The 22,866-nt window shown below is 47.6% G+C and overlaps 1 protein-coding gene across 9 annotated transcripts; it reads right to left on the reverse strand.

The window, feature by feature from the left end:
• Positions 1–319: 319 nt before the first annotated feature.
• On the reverse strand, positions 320–22,816 carry LOC125511177 (pentatricopeptide repeat-containing protein At4g21065). 9 transcript variants are annotated; one of them, XM_087522104.1, is made up of 10 exons: positions 20,471–22,700; positions 20,193–20,372; positions 19,806–20,085; positions 19,064–19,338; positions 17,969–18,935; positions 6,136–6,205; positions 5,184–6,005; positions 2,574–2,815; positions 706–1,842; positions 320–623 (listed from the first exon to the last, which is right to left on the reverse strand). In XM_087522104.1, the coding sequence occupies exon 1, from the start codon at positions 22,646–22,648 to the stop codon at positions 20,822–20,824; it is 1,827 nt and encodes a 608-aa protein (XP_087378230.1). In that variant the 5' UTR covers positions 22,649–22,700; the 3' UTR covers positions 320–623; positions 706–1,842; positions 2,574–2,815; positions 5,184–6,005; positions 6,136–6,205; positions 17,969–18,935; positions 19,064–19,338; positions 19,806–20,085; positions 20,193–20,372; positions 20,471–20,821. The 9 variants fall into 9 exon arrangements, with proteins under 9 accessions (XP_087378230.1, XP_087378228.1, XP_087378227.1 ...); XM_087522102.1 differs by having other exon boundaries at positions 6,136–7,312; XM_087522101.1 differs by having other exon boundaries at positions 706–888; positions 1,589–1,842; positions 5,184–7,312.
• Positions 22,817–22,866: the final 50 nt, after the last annotated feature.

Here is a 22,866-nt window from a genome sequence, read left to right on the forward strand (position 1 = left end):
GCGGCCATCGTGTGGAAGGAATGGCAAAGGTGACAACAAGGCAGTGGATTGTTATGACGGTGAAGCAGCCTACAGTTCCGCATGTACTATGGACATGCCAGTCTTGGGATGTTCAATGTCATGCGGCTTCATATTCTTGTGTCTGTCTAATCACGTGCTTTTGTTTTTACAGTTTTGGTTGATCTGGCTTAGGGTCACCGACACCGACAATGTGCATACCTAGTTTGTCTCGCTGACTCTGGAATTTCTCTCACTGAAGGTACCCACTCAAAACAATCATTAATTTTATGCATGCAGCTCTGGTCAGTCACATACCTTGTTTGAGAGCTAGCTGTGGGCCCGTGGCTCAAGAAATGGTTGGTACAATCACCACCTGACAGGCCAGTGTCCAAATTTCCTGAAGAACCTCAACCAGCAGATGGCCGCTGGTGAGAAACTGCATCGGCTGTAGCTGCTCCCATCAGGATCCTTAGATTGAGGTGTCAGAGAACACAGGATCAAGAGCAACATGCTGGTCCAGTGCTAGGAGAAGCTCAAGAAGGCTCCCTCCCCATGGCAACCTAATATAGTAATATGGCATTTGCCTGTTGAAGCATGGCAGCACCCTCTTGGTTGGCAGCAACCTGCGAATCAAAAAATTCGACCAGATAAGCCCTCCTTAAAGCAACCGAGCCATTGGCCAAGCATCAAGCTCAAGATACTTACTGTTTCATACTGCATGTGCATGGAAACAGAACGTGTGGATTGAGATTCCGGCACTTGACGGCCGACACTGGTGCCAAATGTAATACTACTTGACTTGTAATACTGCCTTAGGAATATTTGCCCTGACTCTATGTTGGGAGGAAAAGAGAAGACCTTGATGGCTTGATTGGTTCTTGACATTTCCTGCAGAATTTAGTTTAACTAAGCTGTCTGTGCGAAGTTTCCAGCCTCATTTCATCCATACCCCTTAGCCGGTAAAAATAAAAACTAGCAGAGCAAAGGCCTTACTTACTATCAATTTTCAGTATCAGTGAATATCTCTAGGGGGGGGGTAAGTGGATGACACAAACCATGCCACGTATCACCTCTTTTTGTCCATCCACTTCGGTTTTCTCGTATCTGCTACAACTGGGCCATCTTAATTAAATTAAACCTTCAGGTGATGATTTAAACAGCTGGCTAGTGGCTACTGCTATAAATCCACTATCCAGTATAACCCCTTCTCATCCTTTAGAGTTTAGTCTGCTCTACGCTCTAGCTATCCATACAAGTTCAGTAAGCAATGGCAGGACTACTTGTGTCTGCAATGGTTAGCGAGATCATGAGGAGGGCCGTTTCCAAGGTAACAGGAATGGTCAACAAGCAGTCGGCTGTCGACGAGAAGCTGCGCAAGCTGGAGATGCTGTGCATAAAGATCGACAGCATGGTTGAGGCATCTGAGAAGCATAGTATCACTGGCAACTATCTACTCAAGTGGCAGGAGAAGCTAAGGGACGCTGGCACAATGGGTGACGAGGTACTTTTTGACTTCCGATGGAGAGCCTTGAACAAAGCGAGCAAGAGCATCAACTATAAGATAGACACACTCAGTGCTCTGACTTACACAAAGATTGTTGTGTCAAGTATTGCAGATTACTTCCACAATGCTGCCAAGATGCTACTCTCAAGCAATGACGATGTGCAGAAGTTGAACAGTACAGTGGAGATGTTGGAGAAACTATTGGCAGATATTGGTCAAGCTCTAGCAGGTGCCTGCGAAAGAGAAGAAACTAGAGATGACGAAGAAGCTATCGGTAGATAATCAGGCGTTCTCGAGATTGGTTGAGCTTGAAGTTTTCATGGTGGAGGACCACACACCTGCAAAATGGAAGAAACCATTTGCTATATGTAACCATCCATTGTTGTAAAAGGAAGCACATCAACATTAGAACATGAAGAGGGCACTTGACTCTATACTTGACTCCTGAATATGATAGGGAGTGTAAAAAGGGCAACACCTGTGAGATTGTTTTGTTCTGGACTGTGTAACTATTTCATGTTTTCAGAATAAAGTTGTTACAGCATATACATTCGGTACTGAAGCAATTTCTGTCCCTGTTAAAGTTCGATAGATTTGGGTCAAAATTTTATATGGATACCCAAATATGCACTCCCTGTCTATTTTAGAATTTTGCACGCTTATATACCCAATTTTCCCACATCTGGAAATTCTGTTGCATGTTTGACAATATTATTATCACCCTCAAATAACAGTTGCTGAGATCTCCATCATCAATAGGACTTACCTAGCAATCCTTTTTATTCTTGAGAATGTGTCATGCCAGTCTCTACAGTTCCACATGTACTATGGAGTATGGACATACCAGTCTAGGGATGTGCAATGTTTAAGCAGCTTGGTATTGTTGTGTCCGTCAAATCCATGTTTTCTTTTCTTCGTGCTGGCCGACATGGCTTAGGGTGACATAAACTATGTGCACGCCTAGTTTGTCTCGCTGACTCCCTAATTTATCTCACTTAAGATGGCCACTCAAAACAATTATTTAATTTTATGCATTCTGAGACTTGACAGGCTCTGGTCAGTAACGTACCTTGTTTGAGCTAGCCATGGCACAAGAAGTGGTTGGTACCATCACCGCATCAGTGACCGCTGTGATCTCGGACAGGGCAGTGTGGAAGTTCCTGGAGAACCTCGATCCGCATATGGCCACTGACAAGAAACTGCAGCAGCTGGAGCTGCTCCTGTCAGGATCTGCAGCGTAATCGAATCATCGGAGAAGCAGACGAACGAGAGCAACAGGCTGGTCCAGTGTCGGGAGAAGCTCAAGGAGGCCTGTAGTGCAAAACAAGGTTTGGTTTACAGTTTGTCAGGTCAGACAGCCTATGAAAAGCTGGTACCATTTTATTTTTCATGCAAGCACTAGACGGTACAAACAATGTTGATCGATCTACGTAAGAGTCAAACTAAGCTTGCAGCTCCAAAGGTGTGACAAGATAAAGGCATGGAGGTGTTTTTCATCTTCAAAAGGCGAGGAACTAGGTGGCAAGAGTAAATTGCCAAAAACCACCACAATTGCGTCACTCGGTGCGAAAAAACACCATTTTCATAAAAGTTGCCGAAAACACCGATTTTAAGTAATCGTGTTGCCGAAAGCACTAAACTGTTGATTGATCACGTTTTGACAGCGAACCTGACGTCCAGGCCCCACCCGTCAGGGCCACGTGGCAAGTGGGAGACGGTGACCACGGACGGTCGTTAAGTGGCTCGCATTGACTTGTTCGACCAGAGGGTGCGTTGGAGGTGTGCTCAATCCAGGGCAGCGGCGACGACCTGTACTCCGACGACAGCCCACATCACCCACGCGCCGACGTCCAGCTGCGCCTGCCCGCGCGCAGCGTCATGGGAGGTCCGTAGCCGCGCCATTGACGAGCTCGAGGTCCATGGCGGACAGCGGCGGTCGGAGCTCGGGGGCTGATGGCTAGGGGTCGAGGGCAAGCAGTAGAGGTCTAGAGGAGAGGGGAAAGGAAGAGGGCCTCGCCAAGGGGCAGTTGGAGAATATGGTGAGGTTGCAGGCGCTCTGGAGGCCACGGATCGAGCGATGGCTGTGGCGGCCGTAGTCGGAGAAGACAGTCTGATTCGCCCGGCACGGGGCAGCCGGGGCGATTCCTTCGGCAGGGATGCTTGCGGCATCGTTTGGAGCTTGAGGGACCTCGGGGCAGCGGCATGCGGTCGTTGGACACGCAGGCATTGAGCGGCGGTGCCCGGCGCGCTCTGAACGGACTCGTGGCCGAGCTCGAGCACGAGGTGGGGACGGCAACCCGGCACCGGTGAGCCCGCGTGGCGGCTAGTCTAGGCTAGTGCCGTGCTACCAGCAACAGCGGCGCAGAGCCAGCAACAGCAAGTAGCAGCGACGCTAGCAACAGCTAGTCCAGGTGCGGGTGGCCAGCGATCGCGCGTGGCTGTAGGGCCAGGCTCAGCGCGCGAGCAGCAAGCAGCGGCGGTGCTAGACCGGCAATCAGCAGCGGCGCTAGCAACAGGAAGCAGCAGCTCATCCAGCAAGCAGCGGCGGCGCTAGACCAGCAAGCAGCAATGGCGCCAGCAACGGCAAGCATCAGCTCGTCCAGCAACAGCAAGCAGCGCACACAGGGTGTTTGCGGGAATGCCTCTAGGAGAGAGAAGAGCAAATACGCTGACATGTGAGCCCTGCGTCTAGTTTAACGGTGTTGCCAAACAATGTAAAAATTTGGTGCCACGTGGGACCGATGACAGGGCCCCACTGTCAGATTTTCTGTCAAAACATGATCAATTGACCAATTAGTGCTTTCAGCAATACGATTACTCAAAATCAGTGTTTTTAGCAAACTTTTTATGAAAACGGTGGTTTTCCGCACTGAGGGACGCAATTGTGGTGGTTTTTGGCAATTTACTCAGGTGGCAAGGAACACAGAGGGAAATCCAAAGCAAGCATTAGTAACAGGAGCATGAGCAATGGGCAATCGTGGACTTGTTACTGCTGGAGCCCTCCACTCACATTTTGTACATGTGGTGGAGGTTCTTATATGGCCAGCCCTTCGACCTTTACCTCGCCAATTGCTGAACAGGGGAATCAAGTAATGGAGCAGAGAGAGGTCGACGGAATGCTTGGAGAAGTGCTACTTTGTATGGGCACATTGGGCAGGGCCTGCAAGATGACGAAGGAAAGGGACTTCAAACTTTCAAAGGCTTTGCATCACTATTCTCTCGCAATGGGCAGCCATCCAGTGGAAGGAATTGTTAAGGAGTATTAGCATTGGTCTAGGAGTCCTTATTAGGCAATGTTTCTTTCCTTGTACCCCAAATCTTCTGTAACAGGAACGACAGGTAACACCAAGGTGGTGGCTCGTGGTGACAGACTGACAGTGAAGCAGATATCTAGAGTTTTACATGTAATAATTTTTTTCATGGCAATTTGCACGTACTACTATGGACATGTCAGTCTTGGGGTGTGCAATATTTGAGCAGCTAGGTATTGTTGTGTCCGTCTAATCCATGTTCTTCTTTTCTTAGTGCTAGACGACCTGGCTTAGGGTGAATAAAACCAACTATGTGCATGCCTTGTTTGTGTCGCTGATCTAATTTTATTTCAGTTAAGATGGCCACTTCAAAAGAAACATTAATTTTATGTATATCGGGACATGAGAGGCTCTGGTCAGCGACTTACCCTGTTTGAGTGCTAGCCATGGCCCAGGAAGTGGTTGGTAGTACCATCACCGCTGTAGTTGAGCGATGTCCAAATTCCTGGAGAAGCTCAACCTGAAGATGGCAGCTGTTCCCATCAGGATTCGCAGATTGAGGTGTTGGAGAAGCACACGATCAAGAGCACCAGGCTGGTCCAATGACTGCAGAAGCTCAAGGAAGGCTGCCTCCCATGGTGACGAGGTGCTTCTCAGCTTCAAGCCTTGGATGTCAGAGAAGCCGCTCACTGGAACAGCGACACCCAGCATGGCGCCATAGTACGCCGCACCACTATGGTGTCATCCTTTTCCAGCGATGAGAGCATGAAGAAGCTCAACAGCACAATGGAAACGCTTGAGAAGGTGACGGACAATACTGCTCCAACAAGAGGTCATGTCGAACCTCAAGCAAAGATGTTGTATGGTTGTTAACACATCATATGTCAATTTGAGGATTAGCCCTATACATGCTGACATCGACAGATAAGCTTCAAGGTGCATATTTCCTTGGCTAAAACAGCAGGTGGTCAGGAGCTCCAGGAACTGACAAACCCCCGCTTAAAGGGCCTTGGCTAGGATCTGCATATGGCCATTAATATCGTTGAACTGTGCAATGGGTGGCGGAAGGCCGACGGATCCTCACCGTCGCTCAAGCCGCAGCCACTGATGGATTTCACGGCTTTGTGCATACCATAGAGCCTAGCAGCTGGGGACATGGAATGCTTCAGCCCATGAGCCGGTTGACTTCATTCTGTTAGCCTCACCAATTCCATCCCATGTTAAGCCAAACACGAGTCTTCCATATTAGCCTGTTCCAGAAGAGAGAAAGAAAAGCAATGAGGCGCCCTTGGTTCTCTAAGCATATATTTTCTGAAGAGAGTTCTCTAAATATTTCTGAAATAAATGTGGAGAAATGGGACGACCACTTTCTTCTTCAACCTCATGTTCCTAACGTGGCCTTTTTGCCCGCTGAAGCATGGCAGCAGCACCCTTCTTGGTTGAAACCAACCTGTGAATCACAGATTCCATGACCAGAAACCAACCTTAAAGAAACTGAGTCACACCGGTAAAGGACCATGCTAAAGATACTTCCTGTTTCATACTGCATATGCATTAGAAACTGAACATGTGGACTGGAATTCCGGCACTTGCCAAGGTGTTGGTGCCAAATGTAATACTTGACTTGTAATGCTGACTCTGGAATATTTTTGCCCTGACTCTATGTAGGGAATAGAAGAGAATACTTTGGTTGGTTCTTGACATTTCCTGCATAATCTAGTGTAACTAAGCTGTCTGCGCGAATTCCCCAACCCCATTTCATCCATTCCACCTTGGCCGACACAAACTATGCAAGCAAGGCCTCTTACTCCCAATCAATTTTCAGTCTCAGTGAATATCTCTAGGGTGGTAAGTGGATGGCAGAAACTATGCCACAGGTCACCTCTTTTTCTCCATTCATTTCTGTTTCCTTGTATCACTACAATTGGCTTATCATAAATTAAAACTCTAGGGGATTATTAAACAGCTGACCACTGCTATATATCCACTATCCAGTATAATCCCTTCTCATCCTTTAGTCTGATCTAGCTATACATACAAGCTCATTAAGCAATGGCAGGACAAGTTGGCTCTGTAGTGATCAACGAGATCACAAGAAGGGCCATCTCCAAGGTAATTGGAATGATCAACAAGCAGACAGCTATCGATGACAAGCTGCGCAAGCTGGACATGCTGTGCATAAAGATCAACAGTGCAGTTGAAGCATCTAAGAAGCACGAAATCACCGGGACCAATCTACTCAAGTGGCAGGAGAAACTGAAGGAAGCTGGCATAGAGGGTGATGAGGTACTTTTCGACTTCCGGTGGCGAGCCTTGACCAAAGCCAGCAAGAGCATCAACCATAATATAGGTACACTTGGTCCTCTAGCTTACACAAAGATTGCTGTGTCAAGTATTATAAAGTACTTCCACAGTGCTGCCAATATGCTGCTCTCAACCAACAAGGATGTGCAGAAATTAAACAGCACAGTGGAAATGTTGGAGAAGCTATCGGCAGATAATCAGGTGTTCTCAGTATTGGTTGAGCTTCAGGTTTTGACAGTAGAGAAGCATGCTCCTGCAAAAAGGAAGAAACTGGAGATGTTGGAGAAGCCATCAGCAGATAATCAGGTGTTCTTGAGATCGGTTGAGCTTGCAAAAGAGAAGAAAACAGAGATGTTGGAGAAGCTATCGGCAGATAATCAGTTCACGAGATCCATTAAGCTTGAGGTTTTGAATGGGGAGAAGAATGCTCCCGCATCACAAAAGGAAGCACATCAACATTCGAGCAGGAAGAGAACACATGACTGTATACTTGACTCCATGAAGGTTATAGTGAGCGTAAAAGGACAGGGCCTGTGAGACAGCAGCAATTCCATGTACAAGATGTAGATTTTGCTAAAAATACCTCCATCCTTTTGATACTTCAACAAAGTTTGAAGGGTTAGCTTGAGTTGACCCCACATAGTTTTGGGTGGCAGTGCCAATGCTGTGAGTTCTTTCCATTCTGGGTTGTGTAACTTTGTCTTGCTTTCTGATTACAGCTGTTACAGTTTACAAATTTGATACTGAAGCAATTTATGCTCCCTGTTAAATTTAATTGATTTTTGTTTTGAAATGGTATGTGGATACAAATATGCATTTTGTAGCTACTTTTAGAACTTTTAAATGTTTGTAACCCAACTTTCACGGATTTGCATCAACTGTGGCATGTTTAACCATATATTCCCTCCCTGAAACAACAGTTGCCAAGATCTCCAAATATCCAAATCTTGTGCTGAATCATCAAAAAGACCTACCTATGGTCCTTTTTATTCTTGAGAATGTGTAAACTGTAAAGATGCCTTTCAGTTTTAATGCAGATACCAACCATACGTAATTTGTTTGTTTCCAACTTTTGTCTCCAGCATTCAGCGCGATTAAAACAATGGTGACAGCAACTAAGTTGTCTTTTCTTTCTAACTTATCTCTTTGTTTGTAGTTCACAGAGTCTCATGGTCTCTTTTCTCCATATTCATTTTTAGCTGTCCTTTTCGTTTACTATTTCATTATCTCACCCTTTCCCATAAGATCACCACACAAATAGCCACCGAGGAGTGATCGCAAGCTACACCTCCAACACAGCACCTCTTCCTTTGAGCTGACAGGCGCCCATATATGTTCTCTTGAATAAATTCCATGCCATTTCTTGAGCCTGGTTCTTTAGTTCTGAGGTGATTGGTTATCAAGAGCAATGCAGCTGTCGACGCACGAGAAGTTACCGGCAGATTGCGGGGGTCTGGAGATAAAAATATCATTCCAAGAACACCCTGCCATCTGCCGATGACTTCTCGTAAGTCTTCAGCTGGATCAAAGGGTTTCTCTAATTTGTTTGTGCTGGAAAGCCTTGGTGAAAGTGAGGATCTTGGATCTAAATATCATATTAACATGATGTCTGAACTCAGATTGTGCTGACCTTTATTTGTGGTTTATCATCTTTGATAAGCAAAATGAGTTTGTGTTTTTATTACAGATTAATAGACCTTCTCGAGCACTTAGCATGCTATGATACTAGAGTTTATAACTCAGAACCATATTTTGGTTAATGAACTTCGTTCTGTAACTCCTGCATACTAAGTGCATATCATTGGACCTGTAACAAGAAAGGTATGAAGATGGTATAAAATAAGCGCAGCTAATCTTGCAAGCCTTTCTCTCTGAAGTCTAAACTATCTAGCCAAAACTTCTGTTACTTTTTTTTTATGTTTCTTGTACAGTAGGTCCTTGTAAGATTGATAAAATCTATGACATGAGTTTGTAGCCATCGCAGAACATACAGTTTAAGTTTATTTATGGCCTCTGCTGTAACCAGGGAGTTCACCAGCAGAGTGTTCTAGGGGCTGATACATATGTTCAGTAAGCAGGAAGTTGTCGGAGAGAAGCTGCAGCGGTTGGAGATGCTGCTAATCAAAGATCCACAGCGCAGTTGAGGCGTTTGGGAACCAAGATGGTAGGAAGCATCGAAAGGGAACACTTCTGAGATTTCTCCTTTTTTCTGGATTGTAACTTTGTAATATTTTCTGATTAAAGCTGTTACAGTATAGGTATTGAAAAAAATATATGTTCCCTATTAAAAGGTTGATTGATTTTGGTCTTGAAATTTTTATATGGATACACAATACGCATTCCCTAACTATTTTAGAACTTCTGCACGTTTATAAGCCCAATTTTCATGCATTTGCAAATCACGTTGCATGTTTGACTATATATTCCCGCTTCTACTGAGTCATCAATAGGGCTTACCTAACTATCCTTTCTATTGTTGAGAATGTGCAAGCTGTAAAGATTCCTTTCAATTCTAATACAGATATCAACCACACATCATTTGTTTGTTTCTAAAAAAAAAATTCTCTGGCCTCAGAGCGATTAAAACAATGGTGACAGCAACTAAGTTGCCTTTCATTTCTAACTTATCTCTTGATTTTTTTTCCTTGAATAAATACCTTGGTATGTTTTCTCCGTAGTCATTTTACATGTCCTTTTCATTTACAATTTATCATCTTACCTTCTCCTGTAAGATCACCACACAAATAACTACCAAGGAGTGGTTGCAAGCTACAACTCCAAAAACACATCTTTTTTTAGCTGAGAAATGCCCTTTTTTTCTTGAATAAATTACATGCATGCCATTTCCTGAGCCATATCAAGTGGTTCTTTCGTTCTGCAATGATTGGTTACCAAGGAGCAATGCAGCTATCGACGCACAAGAAGCTACCGGCAGATTGTGGGGTCCTATAGGTAAACAGCATTCTAAGAACGAACACCCTGCCATCTGCCGATAACTTCTCGTGAGTCTTCAGCTGGATCAAAAGGTCTGCCTACTATATCTGTGCGCCGCACAGCCTTGGAGAAGGTTAAGGTCTTGGATCTAAAGATCGCATTAACATGGTGTCTGAACTCAGATTGGTGCCGACATTTATTGTTGCGCATAGAACTGTTAATGTTGTGCTTCTGTGAATTCAGTGTCTCTGGCTGGTTCGATCACCTTTTACAACCAAAACGAGTTTGTGTTTTCATTACAGATTAATAAAACTTCTCAAGCTCTTGGCATGCTATGATACTCGAGTTTATACCTCAGAATTCATAGTTTATACCTCAGAATTCGTATTTTCATTAGCAAACTTTGTTCTGTAAAGTGTAATCCATTTGACCTGTAACAACGGTACATGGATGATACAAATTAAGTGCAAGCTAATCTTAGAGACCTTGCTGTTTGAGGACTGGCTGTGGTGCGCCGACAGGCTGATGCGGAGGGGATGGCCTAACTACTATCTTTGTCCCGTCTCAAGCTATTAGTAATTCTGGCAGTATGTGCATCAAAGGAAACAAGTCGCTTTTCATTCTCGTTTCATGGGAGCTCTGGCTTGAAATAATCGGAGGATTTTCAATGACAAGTAGCTCTCGTCGACTCAGGTTATCCTGGCCATTAGGTGATTGGCTGAGCTCTGGCGGCTGGCGGGTGGGCCTGATGCCGATCATCTGGGAGTTGCCCTGAACCAGACTTTCTCTGGGCTCTGTCCTTTTATTCAAAGTTTATTTCCTTTACTCTGATCTTTTATCCTTTTGCTATGTGCTAATACGTCAAAGCCAGCATTTGCCGGATCATTCAAAAAAAATATCTTGCAGGACTTTTTTTTCCGCCATGTAGGCCTCTAACCAGACAAACTATCCACAGCCAAAAATTCTGTTACTTTTTTTTTTGGTTTCTTGTACAGTACAGGTCCTTATAAAGGTGATACAACCTATGAGCACAAGTTAGCATTCTTGTTGCTAACACTTTCTCTCCTTTCCTCCATTTCCATGGCCATGGCAGAACAGACAGTTTACCCTATGGCCTCTGCTGTAACCGGGGAGCTCACCAGCAGAGTGTTGTCGGGGCTGATACAGATGTTTGGTAAGCAGGCAGCTGCCGGAGAGAAGCTGCAGCGGCTGGAGATGCTGCTAATCAAGATCCACAGCGCGGTTGAGGCGTCAGAGAAGCGCACCATCGAGAATTTGTGGCTCCTTCGATGGCGCGAAAAGCTAAAGGAAGCAGCCTCACAAGGCGACGAAGTGCTTGCCAGCTTCATACGCAAGGCGGAAGACGCTGAAGCCACAAGGGGCGTTGACACCAACCAGCAGCAAGGCTCATCCTCTTCTTCTAGTGCTGCTTCTGCTAGAGCTACAGGTGCTCTGTCTTTCACAAGTAAATCTATGTTGGGCATGGTGCAGGGCATCCGCGACGCAACCCAGGTGCTGTTTTCGAGTGACAAAGACATGGAAAAGCTGAACAGTACACTGGACATGTTAGAGCAGCTCTCCATAGAAATCAGAGAGTTCATAAGATTGTTTCAGCTTGAGGACTGGGCAAAGGTAGATCTAACATCTACCGAGAGTATGGAGGCTCCAACAACAGAGCATAGACCAAGAAAAAAGATGAGGATCACAAGAAATTCAGGGTGCAGATTATTTGGCCTCAAATTAGATGAGGAAGACACAAAAATTTCAGCTCCGTGCGTGGAGGATGCGGTAGTGAACAAATTGATCAATCTTTCGATCAATGAAACGGCAGCTATCCAGAAGGAACAGTGTGAAATGCTCCTTGACAAGCTTGAGGAAGGGTTTGCCAATATCTGCAAGACCGTCGAGCTGGCAGATAGCCACGACCTTGGGGACATGAAGTGGCTCGCATACTGGGCTGACATCCTAAGGGAGGCCAAGATAAAAGGCTGTGTCGTTCTTGGCACCATCAGCGCTCGCAAAACACTGAGAGCCAAAGATAACGAGCCAATGGTGAAATGTGATCAAGATCAAGAGAGAGATCAATTCAGCAGTTTCGTGCATAGTATGGAGGGCTTAGCCAGGGACGTGGAATGCTTCGGCAAATTGGTATACATGTGTTCAAGATGCTAACTTGTTGTTATCATGTCAAGGCGGCTCACCTCAATAATAAGACAGGAAGTCTAGATCCATTGTAAAAAGTATTTTCTCTTTAAATTAGAAGACATGCTAATAATGGAACAAAGGAAGCTTGTGGGAATGCTCAGAGAGGTGCTACTTGGAAGGCTTCGTATGGCCGTCACAGTGGGTGACCATCCAGTGGGAGGCTGTAGATAGTGGCAACAACAACGTTGTCTACACCTATCACTGGCACACGTCGAAGGTAAAGGTGGAAACTGTTAGAGTTATAATATAAGTCATGTACCCCTTTGTATTTATCCCGTTGTATAAGGGGTTTCCTGCATATGTTCCACACCTGTACATGTATATATATATCGGCCTATGGCCTCATGGGAATACAAGTTGCATATTCCTAACATGGTATTAGAGCTAGGGTACATTTTTTTCTGCACGTTGCAACTCGTGCTATCGATTCCCAGCCGCCTGTCTCATCTCGCTCGAAGCCCCCGTCCTCGATCTCCTGAGTCTCCTGATCGAAGCCGGCCCTCCCGATCGGATCTCCCTCCCGATCGGATCTCCCCAGCCAGCTCCGGCGCGACTTCCACGCTGGGATGCAACTGCTCTCGGGACGCCTCCCTCCCCTACGGCGGAATCGGCGGCCGCCGCCAGGATCCGCGCCCGGTTCCCGATCGATTCCTGCCCGGCTCCGCTCGTGCTTCAGCCACGAGGTCCCGCCCGCGATCCAGCTGAGCTGCCCAAGATAGCCGGGTCCCAACTGCCCTCTTTCCCGATCGACGGGCCGGCCTCGATCCCCCAGCGCTCTCTCTTCCGCTAGGATCCCATCGCTAGCGTCCTCTGCTGTCGCTGGTGCTCTCGTTGGTTCCTAAAAAAAAAATGTCTGCTGCATCGGGCTATGTTGCTGTCCCTCGCTGTCCGGTGATCTTTGATGGTACTAACTACACTGAGTTTACTGGCTTCATGCGCATTCACATGCGTGGCATCCGTCTTTGGGGTGTTCTTTCTGGCGAGGTCTGCTGTCCGCCACGTCCAGTTCCTCCGGTGGCTCCTACTCCGCCAACTCCATCGGTTCTTCCTACGGATGCTAATCAGGCCGCCAAGGATGCGGCTAAGGTTGCTGATGAGGCTGCTAATCGTGCTTATGATGAGACGGTTTTGGCTTATGAGGAGGCTCTTCAGACATATCATGGTGCTCTGTCTGTTTACACCCAGTGGCTTGATGATGATGCTCGTGCTGCAGCTGTTCTCACTGCTAGTGTTCTACCTCAGTTTGCTTCTGAATTTCTGGGTCTTTCTACTGTCTTTGAGATGTGGACCCGTCTTCGTGAGCGCTATCAGCCCTCTGGTGATGCCTTATACCTCTCTGTGATCCGTCAGGAGCATGCTCTTCAGCAGGGTGACTCCACTGTTGATGACTTCTATGCACAAAGTTCTGCTATCTGGCGCCAGCTTGATTCTCTCCGTAGTGCTGGGTGTCGTACCTGCCCCTGTTGCCAGGCTGTCCAGGCCAATTTGGAGTTTCATCGCGTCTATGAGTTCTTGTCTCGGCTCCGTAAGGAGTTTGAGCCCCGGCGTGCTCAGTTGTTTGCTCGTGGCCGTATTTCTCTCATGGAGGCGCTTTCTGAGATTCGTGCTGAGGAGACTCACTTACGTGGTGCTGGTTTGCTGGAGGTTCCCTCTGTGCTTGCTACTCGTGCTCCTACGCCACTTGCTCCACCGACCCCTTCTCGCTCGAGTGCTCCGCCGCTCTTGCCCACTCCTTCTGGAGGTTCAGGTCGCCCCCGTCCACATTGCGCCTATTGCAACAATGATGGTCATCTTGAGTCTCAGTGCTACATGAAGAAGAAACACATGCGCAAGGCTCGATCATCATCTTCCGGGACTTCGTCATCTACCTCGACAGCTTCAGCCATTGCTTTGACTGAGCAGGATATTCTGAGACTTAAGCGTCTGCTCGCGGCTTCAGGTTCTTCCTCGACGGGTACTGCTGGTTCTGTGACTGATGCTTCCCGCACTGAGCAATCACCCTCTACACAGTCAGGTACATCCCCCTGGGTTCTGGACTCTGGAGCTTCTTTTCATATGTCTTCTCATTCTTCCATTTTGTCCTCTCTTCGATCACTGGATTCCCCTATTCATGTCTTCACTGCTGATGGTACTCCACTTTCTGTTGCTAGTAGAGGCAATCTTACTACTACTCCTTATTCTGTTTCTGATGTTGCTCATGTTCCTTGCCTTACCATGAATTTGTTTTCTGCTGGTCAACTTACGGATTCTGGTTGTCGCGTCATCCTTGACGCTGACTCTTGTTCTGTCCAGGACCGTCACACGCACACTCTGGTTGGGGCTGGCCCTCGCCGCCGTGATTCTCAGGGTCTTTGGGAGTTGGACTGGCTTCATGTTCCTTCTGCTGCCACCACCATCGCCAGTTCTTCCGCTTCTGTCGCCTCCGTCACTGGTTCCTTCCAGCAGTGGCATCATCGACTTGGTCATCTGTGTGGTTCTCGGTTGTCTTCTTTAGTTCGTCGAGGCCTTCTGGGGTCTGTCTCAGGAGATGTCTCTTTAGAGTGTCAGGGTTGTCATCTTGGCAAGCAGATTCAGTTACCATATTCACATAGTGAGTCAGTGTCTAAGCGTCCTTTCGATTTAGTCCATTCTGATGTATGGGGTCCGGCCCCTTTCGCTTCGAAAGGTGGTCATAAATACTATATTATTTTCATAGATGATTTCTCTCGTTACACATGGCTTTATTTCATGACTTCTCGTTCTGAGGTGTTGTCTATTTATAAGCGTTTTGCTGCCATGGTTCATACTCAGTTCTCTTCACCCATTCGTGTTTTTCGTGCTGACTCCGCTGGCGAGTATATCTCTAAGATGTTGCGTGGTGTTCTTGCTGAGCACGGGACTCTCTCTCAATTCTCTTGTCCTGGTGCTCATGCTCAGAATGGTGTAGCTGAGCGAAAGCATCGACATCTTCTTGAGACGGCTCGTGCATTGATGATTGCTGCCTCTCTCCCGCCTCATTTTTGGGCTGAGGCCGTCTCCACATCCACCTATCTTATCAATATACAGCCTTCCGCTGCTCTACAGGGTGGTGTTCCTTTTGAGCGACTTTTTGATCGTTCTCCCGATTATTCGATGCTTCGCTCGTTTGGTTGTGTTTGCTATGTCCTTCTTGCCCCTCGCGAACGCACCAAACTGACCGCTCAGTCTGTTGAGTGTGTCTTCTTAGGCTACAGTGATGAGCATAAGGGCTATCGTTGTTGGGATCCTATTGGTCGTCGGATGCGTATCTCTCGAGATGTGACTTTTGAAGAGTCTCGTCCCTTCTACCCACGCCCATCTTCCTCGACTTTTTCAGTGCAGGATATCTCTTTCCTCACTTTTCCTGACTCACCTATCACCTCCGCCGAGACTGTACCTCTTCGTTTCACTTCCTCTTCTTCTCCCCATCTAGTTGATTTGCAGCCACCATCCTCCCCGGTCTCCTCGCCTCGCATGTCACCGGGTTCTCCACCTTCATCTCCGGTGACTTCCTCCCCGGTCTCCTCTCCCAGCCTGTCACCGGATTCTACACCTTCATCTCCGGTGACTTCTTCGTCGCCACCCCCTGATTCTACCTTGCCGAATCCTCCTTCGATTATCCCATCTTTTCCTCAGCATTACACTCGTCGTCCACGACCAGTCGATGCCTCTGTGGATGGGTCGTCATCTTCCTCCCAGCCTACTTATGGCTTGCGTTCTCGTCCTCGTCCGCCTGTTGATCGCTTTGGATTTCCCACCGCTGGTGCTGCTGTTCTTGAGCCGACTTCTTACCGTCAGGCTGTTGTTCATCCTGAATGGCAGTTTGCGATGGCAGAGGAGATTGCTGCTCTTGAACGCACTGGTACCTGGGATCTTTTTTCTCTTCCTCCCGGAGTCCGTCCGATCACTTGTAAGTGGGTCTACAAGGTTAAGACTCGCTCCGATGGTTCTCTTGAGCGTCACAAAGCTCGTCTTGTGGCTCGTGGTTTTCAGCAGGAGCATGGTCGTGATTATGACGAGACTTTTGCTCCTGTGGCTCATATGACCACTGTTCGTACACTTCTTGCCGTTGCCTCTGCACGCCACTGGTCTATATCTCAGCTTGATGTTAAGAATGCCTTTCTTAATGGTGAGCTGCGTGAGGAGGTGTATATGCAGCCACCACCTGGGTATTCTGTTCCTGATGGCATGGTATGTCGTCTTCGTCGCTCTCTCTATGGTCTTAAGCAAGCCCCCCGCGCCTGGTTTGAGCGCTTTGCTTCTGTGATCACTGCTGCTGGTTTTTTAGCCAGTGCTCATGATCCAGCATTGTTTATTCACCTTTCTCCTCGTGGTCGGACTCTTCTTCTTCTTTATGTTGATGACATGATCATCACGGGGGATGATCCCGAGTATATTGCCTTTGTAAAGGCCCGTCTTAGTGAGCAGTTTCTTATGTCTGATCTTGGACCTCTTCGCTACTTTCTTGGGATTGAAGTCTCTTCTACCTCTGATGGCTTTTTTATATCCCAGGAAAAGTATATCCAGGATCTTCTTGCTCGTGCTGCTCTTACTGACGAGCGCATTGTTGAGACTCCTATGGAGCTCAATGTTCACCTTCGTGCTACTGATGGTGATCCTCTCCCTGACCCGACGCGTTATCGTCATCTTGTTGGCAGTCTTGTCTATCTAGCTGTCACTCGTCCGGACATCTCTTATCCGGTTCATATTCTGAGTCAGTTTGTCTCTGCCCCCACCTCGGTTCACTATAGTCATCTCCTTCGTGTTCTTCGATATCTTCGAGGCACGATATCTCACCGTCTATTCTTTCCTCGCTCCAGTTCTTTACAGCTCCAGGCCTATTCGGATGCTACGTGGGCTAGTGATCCTTCCGATCGCCGTTCACTTTCTGCTTACTGTGTTTTTCTTGGTGGTTCTCTCATTGCCTGGAAGACGAAGAAACAGCTTGCAGTTTCCCGTTCGAGTGCCGAGGCTGAGTTGCGAGCAATGGCTCTTTTGACGGCAGAGGTGACTTGGTTACGGTGGTTACTTCAGGATTTTGGTGTTTCTGTCACTACACCAACTCTGCTTTTATCTGACAGTACGGGTGCTATCAGCATTGCACGCGATCCTGTGAAGCATGAGCTCACCAAGCATATTGGTGTTGATGCGTTCTATGTGCGTGCTGCTGTGCAGGATCAGGTTATTGCTCTTCAGTATGTGCCTTCCGAGTTACAGTTGGCGGATTTCCTGACGAAGGCTCAGACTAGAGCACAACATGGCTTTTATCTCTCCAAACTCAGTGTTGTTCATCCACCATGAGTTTGAGGGGGGGTGTTAGAGTTATAATATAAGTCATGTACCCCTTTGTATTTATCCCGTTGTATAAGGGGTTTCCTACATATGTTCCACACCTGTACATGTATATATATATCGGCCTATGGCCTCATGGGAATACAAGTTGCATATTCCTAACAGAAACGAGACAGCGGCTTGCTCTGATAATGAAGCAGATGATCTCTGCAGTTTCATGCGTACTGGGGACAGGCTGTCTTGGGATGTGCAATACTTTGACAGCTTGGTGTTGCTGTGTCCGTCGAACAAATTCCATGTTTTTTTTCTTAGTGTCGGTCGACCTTAGGGTGGCTGACACCAACTATGTCCATAACTTGTTGTTTCCACAGTCTCATACACTCACTGACTACTTAATTTTACATTTTGCGATGGGGGACACTCAGAACAATCCTTAATTATATGTATTTATAGATTTGAGAGACTCTAGTTAGTCACATACCTTGTTTGAGAGCTAGCCATGGCACAAGTGGTTGCCACCATTGCCGCAGCAGTGGCCGCCGTGGTGACAGGACAGGGCAGTGTCCAAGTTCATGTAGAACTTCAACTGGCAGATGGCCGCTGATGAGAAGCTGCTCCTCGTGAGGATTCGCAGCGCGGTCGAGGTGTGAGCGAAGCAGACCATAAAAAGTACCACGCTGGTCCAGTGGCTGGAGAAGCTCAAGGAGGCTGCCGCCCATGGTGACGAGGTGCTTCTCAGGTTCAAACATCATGCAACAGACAAAGCCACTCACTGGAACAATGATGACCAGCATGGTGCTGGTATTACCACTGTATTTCACGAGAAATGTGTGGTCCAGCATGGCATGATGCATCCGCACCGCTTCGGTGGCGCTCTTCTCTAGCGCTGAGGACAAGCTGGAGAGCACAGTGGAAGCACTTGAAAAGGCGTCGAAGAACATCAGGGAGTTCATAGGATTACTCAGACTAGAAGCCTCATTGATCCTCAATGGAGGCGACGTGTGGTTACCACCAATCGTCAGGTCAGTTTGGAGATTCACCACATGTGTTGACATCACCAGAGGAGCTTCTTGTCAAAGTGGATGTTTTCTTGGCTGAAACGGCAGCTGATCAAGAGCTCCAGGAACTGATTAAGCTTGTGCAAAGGCTAAGCCTTGGCTAAGATTAGCATAGCCATTGACATCACAAAACTGCGAGACATCAAATCCTATCATGCTAGCGCACTTTGCTGACACCATCCAGAAAGTTAGGAACAAGGCTGCGTCACCCTCACCGCCATCAGAACCGGCAAATAGACTGCGCAATATGACTTTGAAGTTGACAAGGTCCTCTGCTTCTTGTGCATATTGTGGAGAGCCTAGCTGGAGACATGGATGCTTCGGCCCGTCAGCTGGTTGTAATTTCCTTCCCATGTTTAAGCCAAACATGAGTGGTCCATGCTAGCATGTCTGAAAAAAAGAAAGAAAGCAATGAGACTCCATAGGTTTTCTAAATAGAAAGAAAATGGAATAGAATTCTCTAAATAATTCTCAAATAAATCTGATAAATGAGACAAAGTCTTTCTTCCAGTTTTTACCAACATAGCATTTTGTGCATTGAAGCATGGCAGCACCCTTCTTGATTGGCAGCAACTCTGTGAATCGTAAATTTCCATGACCAGAAAGGCAGAAACCATTCTTAAAAAAAAAACGAGCCACACCGCCCAAGCGCCATGCTCAAGATACTTTCCGCTTCATACTGCATGGGCATGGAAAGTGAAAACGTGCAGTTGAATTCCGGCACTTGCCAATTGCCATCGTGCCAAATGTAAGCTGGACTTGTAATACTGCTTCAGGTATATTTAAGCCAACTCTATGGAAGGGAAAAAAGAGAAGACCTTGATTGGATTTTTTTTATATTTCATGCAGAATCATTAAGTGTCAATATGTATAAGATTCTGTAATCCCATGAATATCAGAGTTAAAAAAAATTATAGAGAAACTCAAGTGTCAACATAAAAACAGAGTAACTACTGACCACGGGTCCACAGTACACTAGACCTGTAGATTAACATATGTTTACTTCTGACTCCACCCATGCAGGCAAATAAGATACACATCATGCTATATCGAAAAGGTTTGATCTAACAGCAGATACAGGGAGGTTCATAAGATTGGCTGTGTGGGAGGTTCTGGCAGAGCTAGACACAGAAGAGGCGAACAAGAAAATACAGGCTTAAATGTGTTTGATCCATGCAGTGGAAACAAATTTCTTGGCTATTGAAAGCAGAATCCTATAAAATGAGAGACTCTACAAAGGGAAGTACAGAGAAATATTACCCATGTAGTCCCTGTAGTGAATGATGATGTGATCACTTGCGCAAGGAGGCTGAGATTGACTTAACAGATCCCTGCAATAATGAGAAGGCAAGGGCGTACAAGAACAGGGAAAGCTTCAAAGCATTGGTGGCAGACAGTTCATAGATGCATAGTAAGTTACAAACTCACTGCATGAATGAAGAAGCAATGGGGAATGAGATAGTTGAGGAAAGGCTTAGAATAGTGCCAAAGAAACTCAGGGAGGCCACTGAGAGAGCAGAAGACATGCATTTATCTGCCCCTGCATGAACACAAGGCATCATACTATTATCATATATACATGTCATGAAGTTTGTCTATGCATAGAACGGTATCTTCAAAAGTTTGGATTAATTAGATGATTCGTACATGATGCAAGCTGGGGTACACATTAGAAATGTTCTCACGATGGTCTAGGTTTTTGTAGGAAATCTTAGTCCTTGAATGTGTGCTGATGAGACATTCAGTACACAAGGCTTAGAACAGTGCCAAAGAAACTCAGAGAGGCCACTGAGAGAGCACAAGATTTGGAGACACATTTATCTGCCCCTGCATGAACAAAAGGCATCATACTGTTATCATATATACATGTCATGAAGTTTGTCTATGCATAGAGAATGGTATCTTCAAAAGTTTAGATTGGTTACATGATTCGAACAAGATGCAAACTCGGGACGCATTAGATATGTTTGCAAAATGGTCTAGGTTCTTGTAAGAAATCTTAGCCCTTAAATGTGTACTGGTGAGACATTCAGTACACAAGATAAAGTGTCTGAATGTTTATATGTTTCAGTGCTACTTCCAGTAATCTTCAGTAAACATCAGTTTTTGGCCACTGAAAGCTTTGTATTACATATAAATTGGCAAACCTCGAGGACTTGCAGAAGTTCCTCGAAAATACATCATGAGTTCACGATCGCCTGCACGTGCCGTTGAAGTTCAATCCACCCTTCACTGCACCATCAGAAACAGGATAACCTGGTGAAACACAATTGCAATCACCAGAAATCCTTGCACGAGCAGGAACCATCCTTGAAGCGATGGAAACGGCTCCTATCACGCACTATGATCTCCCGGTTATAAACCTGCGATATGCACTTAATCGCCGCATGACAATCGGAGCATACACGTAGGTTTTTTACCACCCGGACCTGTGTTCCAGGAGGAGTCCTCAGGAGCACAAATGCAATCGCCAGCTTCTCGCTGTGCCACTGAAGCGCACCCTCCTTGTCCTCCTCATCGAGGTCAAGGAGGACCTCTGATGTAGCTGCAATATGCCCAATGCGCCTTAGCTCTCTTGACATCTCCTCAACCATCCTGTATATCTCCTTGTACTGCGGATGCGACTCATCTCCTGCTATGAACTCATGGACCTCACCATCAAGCTCAACAATGCTGCAGCCTGGCACCTTCGTAATTCCTCTCTTACTCATCTCTCTCCTAATCTCTGACTTCTCCTTCCATCTCTGCGTCAACGCGAACACGTTGGAGAGCATGACGTAGTTGGCCTCATCAGCTGGGTACTCGTTGAGAAGGTCCCTGCTGATACTTTCGCCAAGCTCGAGCCGACCATGAGCACGACAAGCAGCAACCAGAGTCCGCCAAATTATTAGGTTTGGTTTCATGGGCATCGCACGGACAAACTCCAACCCCTTCTCGACCATGCCAGCACGACCAAACATGTCAACCATACAACCATAATGCTCAATCTTAGGCTCAATACCATGCTCTGTCTTCATTGAGTGAAAGTAGCCACGGCCTTCATCAACCATTCCAGCATGGCTACATGCAGTGAGCACCCCAATGAATGCGACATCATCAGGTGGCACTCCAACAGCCTTCATTTCTTCGAACACCGCCACAGCCTCTTTCCCACGACCCTCCATCGCAAGCGCATCAATCACCGACGTCCATGACACAACAGTCCGCTCCTCCATCCCCTCGAACACAGCCACTGCCCCATCGACATCCCCGCACTTGGCGAGCGTGTCGATCAGCGCATTGCAAAGCGTCACAGACCTCCCAATTCCCTCCATCTCCACAAACCGCTCAACCCAGCGCGTGAGCTCGAGCGCGCCCAAATCAGCGGCGGCCGAAAGGACCCCAATCACCGTCACCTCATCGGGTCGCACACCACTGGCCTGCATCTCCCGGAACAGCACGACGGCATCACTCGACAGCCCGCCACGCACGTACCCCCCCATCATGGCGCTCCAGGTGACGGCGCTGTCCTTGGGCGTTCTGTCGAACACGTTCCGAGCGTCCCCGAGGAACCCGGCCCCGAAGCAGGAGTACATGTGTATGAGCGTGTTGGAGACGTAGTGGTCGGCGGCGAACCCGAACTTGAGGGCGGCGGCGTGGGCCTGGAGGCCGGCGTCCGGGGACCCCGGCGTCGCGGCGCAGGACTTGAGGAGGAACGGGAAGGTGAACTTGTTGGGGGCGACGCCGCGGCGGAGCATGAGCGGAAAGAAGGCCGCGGCGCTGCGGCGCGCGGAGGGGAGCGAGGACGCGACGTGGGCGCGGATGAGGGTGTTGAGGAGGAAGGCATCGAGCGGGAGGCCCGGGCGGAGGAGCGCCGCGACGAGGGGCTCGAGGAGCGCGGGCGCGGCGGAGGCCGCGGCCGCGAAGAGCCTGGTGAGGACGAGCGGGTTGGAGTGGAGGCCGCACTTGAGGAGGAATGCCAGGGGCTGGAGGAGCGACGCCGGCGTCGTGGCGCGCTTCAGGAGGCGGAGGCAGTGCTGCTCGGCCGCGCGCGGCGGCGACGGCGGCGCGGTGGTGTAAGGGCCGCGGCTCGGAGGCGAGCGGAGCGGGGGCCGGGGCGGCATTTGCTCGAACGCATTGCAGGCGAGCCGTGGGTCCTGCGGGTTTTGACCTTCGCTGCTTGCGCTCGAGCTCAAACTGGTTCCTCTACGGCGCAAACATGTGCGTTCTGAAGCGAAGCCGTGCACAATGCAAGCAGAACTGGCAACTTTCGAAATTTAGCCAGGCAAATTGCGATATTTTGCACAGAAACCACCATAATCTTCTCTGGTCGTTTTGATTA

The sequence above is a fragment of the Triticum urartu genome, chromosome 5A (assembly GCF_056163025.1).
Source record: "Triticum urartu cultivar PI428250 chromosome 5A, HENAU_Tu73, whole genome shotgun sequence".
NCBI classification, from domain to species: domain Eukaryota; kingdom Viridiplantae; phylum Streptophyta; class Magnoliopsida; order Poales; family Poaceae; genus Triticum; species Triticum urartu.

Bases quoted from the DNA above. Each gene is read 5' to 3' on its own strand.
- LOC125511177 (XM_087522108.1), bottom strand. From the start codon at position 22,648: ATGCCGCCCCGGCCCCCGCTCCGCTCGCCTCCGAGCCGCGGCCCTTAC.